At 34.3% G+C, this 9,126-nt stretch overlaps 1 protein-coding gene across 2 annotated transcripts in view; it reads right to left on the bottom strand.

Annotated features, from left to right (window-relative positions):
- The window catches only part of KIF18A (kinesin family member 18A), a 77,153-nt gene that overhangs the window by 42,036 nt on the left and 25,991 nt on the right, over positions 1 to 9,126 (bottom strand). For both annotated transcript variants that reach the window (XM_006753947.2, XM_006753946.2), the window contains exons 11-12: positions 4,765 to 4,927; positions 1,875 to 2,039 (exon numbers count right to left, since the gene is read on the bottom strand). In XM_006753947.2, coding sequence (XP_006754010.1) covers positions 1,875 to 2,039; positions 4,765 to 4,927 — 328 coding nt within the window. The remainder of the gene's footprint in view (positions 1 to 1,874; positions 2,040 to 4,764; positions 4,928 to 9,126) is intronic.

Genomic DNA, 9,126 nt, shown 5'->3' with positions numbered 1-9,126 from the left:
ACACACACACACACACGAATTTCACACACCAGGCCTCTAGTTAGGAGTATAATATAAATTAGGTAAGGCTATTGTGATGAAAATACTCCAGTATTAACACTTAAAAACTATATATATTAATGTTTTAATGGATGTACTAATGCTACTTTAACCATACACCTAAAAATGATTAAAATGATAAATTTTATGTTACATTTTACTATATGCACAAGATTTTTTAGCTCTTCATGAAAAAGCTTTTGCTCACTTGAAGAGCTAAATATTCTATTAGAACATCATGATCATAAGTAATAGTAATAAAGAAAACTAAGAATCTAGTAGTTATTGTAAAATAAGGTAAAAAAATTTTAATTCTAACAAAAATACTGATAATTTCATGTCATTTAGACAATGATTGTCTTCAGATTAAGACTGCTTTAGATACACATGGTCTTTAGCAAATAAATGAAACTCATTATAAATAAGTAAAACAAACCAAAAGCTATGATAAACATTCAACATCTGTTAACTTTCCCAGAGAATCAGTGCTTGTACACTGAATGAGAAACACTCCTTTGGCTAGATATATCAGCTGTTTTCTCTGAAACTTTTTATCCAGAACATGGCTTGGGTAGCTGATGGAGACTGTTGCATTTTATGATGAGCCTCTACAGTTTTAGATGCCTCAAGACTAGCTTGGAATTTCAAAAGTTACATTTTCAGTCTACTGCTTTTCTTGAAATTAAAAGATTCTAGAATTAAATACCAAAATTAGCTGATACATAGTACAAAATTTCAGAAGAGCAACATCAAAGTAAAGTTGCTACTCCTTTAAAAAAAAAGTGTAAAGGTCCTGGCCAAGTGACTCAGCTGGAGAGTTGACCCATACACCAAAAGGTTGCAGGTTTGATCCTGGTCGGGGCATGTACGTGAGGCAACCAATCAATGTTTCTCTCTCTCTCTCTCTCTCTCCCCATCCAAACCCCAGTCTCCCTCTCTCTAAAATCAATAAACATATCCTCAGGTGAGGATAAAGAAAAAAAAAAAACTGTGTAAAGAAGGTCTTTTAAAGTATTAGTTATTTGAATCAAAATCAGTTCCATTGGCCCTGGCCAGTTGTTCAGTGGTTAGAGCACTGGCCCACGGACCAAAGGGTCATGGGTTCAATCCCTAGTCAAGGGCACATACTTTGGTTGCAGGTTCAATCCTGGGTTTTGGTTAAGGCACGTGAGGGAGGCAAGAGTTGATATGTCTCTCTCACATCGATGTTTCTCTCTCTCTCTCTCCCTCGCTCCCTCACTCCCATCCACTCTCTCTAAAAATCAATGGAAAAATACCCCCAGGTGAGGATTAACAACAACAAAGAATAACATTAAAAAGTAACTTTACTCTTCTGAAAGTAAAGGCGAATCTAGTAGGCAATTAGTGATGCAGTTGATATGCTCAGTTAAAAACGTAAAATTAGTCAATTAAATCTCCGAGAAATGGATCAATAGTTTTCTTACAAAAAATATCCACTCAAGAACAAAGACAATGAGTCAAAGAGCTCAGTTCTTACAAAATAAATGTGAATATACAGGCACACTTTGTTTTATTGTGCTCTGGAGATACTGTGCTTTCATCAACATTGAGGCAATACTCTCCACCAGCAAAATAATTTTGACTAAATAAGGGCTCAGATGAGGGTTAGCATTTTTTTTAGTAATACCTTTAAATTAAGGCATAAACATTTTATTACATATTATGCTATTGCTACAAGGACTACAATATAGTATCAACATAATATTTATATGCACTGGAAAAATTTGTTACTTGCTTTATTGCGATATTTGCTTAATTGCAGTGGTTTGAAAATGAACTCACAAAATGAGGAATGCCTGTATACACATCTGTACCTTTGGAATATCACCATTTTGACCTAAGAGTCTCATTTCGGTTTCCACACGATGGAGCCAATTACTATTCTCATCAAATTGCTTCAATTCTTCTTCCCTTTTCTTCTGTAAGTAGCAGCGACGAGTTTTTAACATTGCAAGTCTATGATCTCGTTTGCAAGTGGCCTGAAAAACAATGCATTTAAGTCAATTTAATTCTTAAGATAACTGATGCATGTGATATTAGTAAGATAGTATATTTTCTCATTAAGTGTGCTACTGCAGTCTATTAAGTAAGGCTATACTTTCATACTTAAAGCTATTTCTTCTCTGAAATCTCACAATACTACTGCTTGCAGGAAAATAAAAACTAAGTTGTGAGTCATTTTATAAAATTACATGTTGAGAGTTTATGGCATTCAGAAACAGAATGGCCAAATTGAAGACTATAAATAACTTTCGTGTATGAGTGTGTTAAAATACATTTCTTTAACTGTTTCATTTGAAAATTCCATACTGATAAGTCCCATGATTTTCTTACTAAAAATTAAAATAGATACATGTCCTGTTCTTGTCCTCACTCCAATTTGAAAGATGTGAAGAGATAGAGTTTTACTGCTCTGATTTTACCTATAAGGCCTTTAGGTTGGGTGGTGCAAATAACTGAAAATAGAGCTTATATCAGAATGGTCATAAATATCTGATCTTGCTTGATGCATAATGGATATTCCAAATATTTTCTGTGTTTTAACCTAGGCCTGAACTGAGATCAAAACTGGCCTTTTGGTTTCTTACCCCAAGGGTCTTGCACACTTTCATAGAAACTGTGGGCTAGAGCAACTTGACCTGTCTGGGCTATTTGCCAAAAAGACACTGAACTTGATAATCATCGATTATGATGGCTGGACCCAAGAAAACAGATCCCCATGAATTAAAATATGCTCCTGCAGCTGATTTTGGAAGTAGAAAACTACATGAGAACACATCTGAGGTGGTGGTTTAAGAGAACTTGGAAGTAATAAGAGAAAGCTTTTTAATAAATAATATATGAATGTATCTTGTGCAATACCATGTAATTAAATTACATAAATACATAAAAAATAAAATTAACCTGATCCTCAATGAATACCAAAACTGAGGCAAAAAAAAGTTATCCAGTATTTTCATAATGTTTATTTTTCCACTCTTTGGTGACCTGGCTCTGCACATGTCCATGTATACCATTTATTTTTACCACTAGAGGCTGGGTGCACGAATTCATGCAAGGCGGGGTCCAGCCGGCCTGCTCCCCTGCCCTCTGGTCGAAATTCTGGTTGAACTCCTGGTCAAGGGGACAATTTGCCTTTTATTATATAGGATGCTTGGAATTCATGCTTCTTGAGTTTACATCTTACTAGTCCTAAAACATGCTGAGCCTTAAACTGTGCATATTATAGTTTCACCTTTTGTACTAATAAATCTCCTGTTAAATAAATGCATGAATTTTGAGTCTATCCATTTATTCACACTTCCCATCTTTTTATTCTCTGACTTCCTCAGACTTCCTAGTTCCTTAATTCTCTCTTCAGCTATATCTAAGATGCAAAAAGCACAGAGATAAGAGCATAGGCTCCGGAATCAGTTTTCTTGAGTTCAGATCACAGCTTTGACACCTATGAGCTCCGTGACCTTGGGCAAAATGAATTATATGTGCCTCGTTTCCTCACCTTAATTATGAGGATAATAATAGTATATATTTCATAGAACTGAATGATTTAACATACATAAAGTACTTAAAACATTGTCTGCTATTGTATCTATAAAGCGAAGTTTTAAATTTATTAACTAAACTTTAATTTCTGGATACTTCATTTGTTTTTTTCTCAGATATAGTTATTCTTTTATCTTTGATTCATTTATTCATTCATTTTGATGACTTTATTCATTTTTATACTTTTTATTAGATTGTTCTATTAGCTAAAGTTTTGAGAATTATATCATATTTGTAAGCTGTTGATCTGTTTATGATGAACTGTTCCACCACATTTTTTCAATTTTGGATAGTAAATTCTCATTGGTGGTTTGAGTTGAAAGTGTTTTACTAGGTTCATTTTGCATTATTTCTGCCCAGGTGCCCATAGATTATCACTGGTCTGATACCATTTTCTATGTTAACTTCTCATCTTAGAAATTTGCTAAATAAAACACAATATTATAAGAATTCAAATCTCAAATCCTGTGAAAAGTATGTCTGTAACAAAAGTCTTCCAATGATTTGTTTTTCCGTATCACTTGGGCTTGTTGCCTTATCTTCCTGTGCTAGTTGGTAAGATTTTTTTCCTGGTGCACTCCCAATATGAAGAATGCAGGCCTCTGAGGTTCCCAGCTTTATGTGGTGGCTGTCATTTTTAACCCCCTGCCGCTCTTGGGTCCATTACCTAAATAGTGGTGTACATCTAAGGCAAGGAAGTAAGAGTGTTTTGTGTGCTTTGAAAGGGAGGGCAGTGTACTACTGCACTAAATAAAACCAACTCAAAGTTGGTCTGCTTTTCATAATACCATGCTATGAAAATTCTAATAATGTCAGTAATAAAATATTCTTCCTTGGGGAAAAAATTGCCATTGGTCTAAGTTGTCCGCATCTGGCATAGACTATTCCCCCTGCCCCACCTTTAGTATTCAACTCTCCTTGAGTGTGTTAACTTCATTCATCTTAGGCATTTCAACAACCCTCACAGAAGTAAGCTGCCACTGATTTTCTTTCTTGTACAATAAACTATGCCTTTATAACAATGCTTACTACATTTCCTCCAGAACTGCCAGGTGGCTGTCAAGAATGGGTGATTACGTAACACTGGCTTTCAAATTTCTAGAACCGCAAGTTCCCATGGTTTACCATTTTCTAATACTTAATTTAAAAGTTGTTAAATACCTTTTCTACTTTGTCTTCAGAACACATCATTTCTATCTGTTTATGGCACTGTTGTTGATAGAAAGACTTAAGTTCATTTTCTTTAAGTAACATTTCTAACTTCAGATATTCTTTCCTAATTTCTTCTCGATTCTGGAACAAGCATTTCAGTATTTCTTGATATCTACAAAAAAAAAAAAAAAACCCACATGAAAACGTCACTAATTTTGTGATATATGATAGAGTTTAGTTAATGATTTGTTTTTCCTTATCACTCAGAATAAGACTCAATGATAAACAGCAAATTGGTTCAAAAGATTGTTTCTTAAGTTACAAAAATATTTGGAAAAGGTTATTAACTATTTTTACTATACTGGTCTTCTCTCCTTCAAGAAAAATTATAATGCCTCTGTATTATAATGCCTCTGTTATTAGACTGCATTTTGCTTAGCAAAAATATTTATTTATAGAAAATAGGTGATAATCTGGACCTGTACTATCTCAATTCACAAGGCCCTCAAAGAAACATAGTAGTTAGCGTGTTGTTGTGGTTTTGGCTCACTGTGTAGAAATAAGCAGTGGGTGGTGTAATCGTATGGTGCCTCCATTGCCTCCTAGGGAAAGTGAGATGGCCAGTTTTTTGCTTCAGAACTTCTTAGAGTGAAAACACACCATAAGGTCAGGGACCCCCTACCGCCTGGCTATGAGTCAGTGATACTGGCCATGACCCAAAACATCCAAGTTTATAATGTGGTAAACCAGAAAAGCCACTGTAGTGTGTTTCCTCAAAAGGGAAATACAGATTTAGAGAATCAAAGCTGGGAAATTTGACTTATATCTCCACCAAATGCATAAAGATCTCAAGCTGAAACACTCCTCTGAAAGTCCAACAATGACCGTGCAATCCAGTGTCCTCTGGGTCACCAGAACATGTGTAACAGTAATATCGTAATTTTATAAAAACATATTCCCACTTTTAAGTCATAGATCAGTTCTTAGCTACAGCAGCAGTATAAGCAGTATAAATATTCACATATAGGCAAAGCTCTCAAAGAAAAATTAACTGTGAAGCCTTTAAAACTGTAACAAAATATATGCACTTAAAAATAAATGTTCTTTGACCAAATTTTAGATATATTTGTAAAGATCTGTGGTAAAAACACTGCCAATTTACGTCAGTAGTTCCTAATGAAACTCTATTGGGAATGAATATAAAACACAATATATCGACTTTACTGTAGTTTTGTCCAACTGATAAATATTTCATAGAAAGTATATACGGACATTGCAATTTCACTGTATTATATTACAACAACACGAATGCCAGTAAATGAATTGATGTTATCTTTAGGTTAAAGCCAAAGATAATTTTTTTAGTTTTTCTTTAACATTTTACTCAAGGACAGAGTTAAATATTTGTCAATTTTGTGGTGCAGACTTATTTCAATTAGTGGTATTTAGTGATTAGGATGAAAGGAAGGTAATTAGAATCAAAGGTTGCTAGAGAGCTCCTTAAAAAAAAAAAACCCAACAAAACAACTATCATTTTAAAACAGAAAGAGTATTAAAGGATTGACAAATATCTATTTTGTAGTCATTTAATACATTCAAGTAACTAGGAAACAAAAATCTTTTTTAATAACTTTAACTTAATTAACTTTATTAACTTTGTTAATAACTTAATTTTCAAGACATCAATAAAGAGATAACTAGTTGCATGATATATGAGGAATATTAAATTCTTACACAATTTTCTTGATATAGTCACAAGTTTTATAATTATCTGTATAAAGAACAACTGCATTTCCTTCTTGAATATTATCTTTCAAATAGCTTTGACAGATATCAAATACTAAATATTCTTCCCCTTTATCTATTTAAACTTCATAAACACGTTAACTTTTTTTAAACAGACACCTTGCAAATTCACGACATTAAACACGTTTTATGTAACAGTATGATTGATATGATGAAAATTATCTCACACATTTCTTTCAGGAGATAGTTACTTTTAAGGGAAAATGACAAAGGCTATGAAATATACCATTCTATGATTACCATCTTTATAAAATAAGTAAATTATTTAACATGTTGCATGACTTAAAACTCTAAGTTTTTATTGTTGGTAAAGTAAGTTGAAATGTGAAAAATATCCAAATAATTGCTTATTTCATAGTTCAGACCATCTCCCACCCGAATCATTTTATCAGAAGGAGAGGTTCGACAATTGAAAGCCATCAGCTCTAGAAGTCTACTATTTGTAAGGTGTTAATTGATAACCAGATACGGTTAAGTAGGGTTGAGCAATTACATGCAAGCAATGACTACAAATCTGAGCAGTTGGTGACTTAATTTTCAAGACATCAACAAAGAGATAACTAGTTGCGTGAGGACCAATCATACATTTCACAAATAAAATAATAAGGAAATTACTAATAATATATCAGTTAAAAGCTTTTTTTGATAAGAATGAAAAAATGAGAAATCACTTTTACTTGTTACTTTTTAAAAGATATTATAAAATTGATGTGATATAACAAAAGTATCATAAGACTAATAAAATATAACAATTACTTTTACAATGGGTTACCTGCATTATCAGAACATAATTTAAACACTTTAGAAAATATCTTGTATAAACAGAGCTCTGATACTATAATAATATATAGGCTAATTTTCTGCTATATGAAAAACTGATTCATTTCATTGATAGAAGTAACTTTAATTCTTATATTTGTGAAATAGCACAGTGTGGGAACAAAAAAATTAAAGATCTGAAAGAGATGATTTTTTATAGTTCTTACTCTTATCTATCAATGAGACAATATGCCACTTCAAATTTGAAAGGGTTGTTGTAATGATCAGCTAAAATTAATACAGCCCTAAAATTCATTAAAAATTATAGCCATCAACAAAAATAGTGTGATTTATTATTATTAGAAGTAGTTATCTTAACATCTGGGGTCAACTGAGGCAGAAATAATATACAGTTTTTTCAAATCAAGGATATTTTATGTAAATTAACATGCAAATCAAATTTTAAAAAGGTGTTGTAACTGAAATTAAGTTGAGGTCATTGTTGACTGGTTTTTCTTATGTACATCAAGACACCTTCTATATACTCTAGTGTTCCAAAATAGTGTGAATAACCAAAGGTTTAAGTTGTGATTGGTTTTTCATACTAATGATAAGGTAAAATTGGCTCTGGGCAATGTCAAATAAGTGTAGCTTTACCGAACTTTAACCGAAGTTAACAGATTCTCTTACTACAGGGCCTCTCAGAGCCTTCAATATGCTGATATACTTTGAAAATCTTCTAGATTCCTTAAGTACTAATTTCCAAACTTGTTTAATTGTCTTAGAGTTATTCAGGATGCATAGCCTTTGAACCATCTAGACAATTTGTGTTGATTGCTTAGCAGAAAGTACTTTTGAGTACTGCATTATTAACAGCTCTCATTTCTTTTAAATATACCTGCTAGGAAGCTTAGTGTGAACCTATCAAAATTCTCTATCGACTTATATCATTAAAAGAAGTTCTTTCAAATAATTAGCAACGTAAACTCATTAAGTGATTATGAGTTATATATAGCCAAGAAAAGGTAGATATAATTTACAGAAGCTATACAAATAATGATAATGCCAGATGCGATCACCTGAATGTGTTCCCTGAAATTCATATTGAAATCCAGCACTCAAGGAGGTGGGGGACCTTGGGATGTGATTAGGTCATGAGGACTGAGAGCCTACAGATGGGATTAGTGACCTTCATAAAAGAGACTGCAGAGAGAGAGGCCTCTCTCTCTCCTTTGGCCATTTGAGGATTCAAGAAGTCTACAACCTGTAATAAGGCCAGCACCCAACTACGCTGGTACCCTGATCTTGGACTTCCAGCCTTAAAATAGCTAATCTAATAAAAGACAAACATGCAAATTGACTGTACCTTCACTACGCCTTAAGCCATGCCCACCAGCCAATCAGAGCGACTATATGCACATTAACCCAACCAAGATGGCGGCCGGCAGCCACAAAGCTGGAACGAGCAGGAGGTTTGTTTAAGCTGTCCCAGAATTTAAAAAAGAAAAGAAAAAAAGGAGAGGTTGGGAGCTTCAGTCACCTGCCACCTGAAAATGGCCCTCAGCCCCTTACCCTGACTGGCCAGGCAACCCAGTGGGGACCCTCTACCCAAAAAGGGGTGTGCCCAGCCTGAAAACAGCCATCAGCCCCTCACCCAGGCTGGCCAAACCTCCACGGGGTGAGGGTCCCCACTGCGGGGGGCCTGGCCAGCCTGCAAAGAGCCATCAGCTCCTTACCAAGGCTGGCCAGCAAACAGCCATCAGGCCCTCACTCAGGCTGGCCAGGCCCCCCAGTGGGGACCCCAAA

Source organism: Myotis davidii, unplaced genomic scaffold (assembly GCF_000327345.1).
Source record: "Myotis davidii unplaced genomic scaffold, ASM32734v1 scaffold330, whole genome shotgun sequence".
Taxonomy (NCBI): Eukaryota; Metazoa; Chordata; class Mammalia; order Chiroptera; family Vespertilionidae; genus Myotis; species Myotis davidii.
The sequence above is the reverse complement of the archived record's forward strand: the minus strand, read 5'-3'. Positions and strand labels throughout refer to the sequence as shown.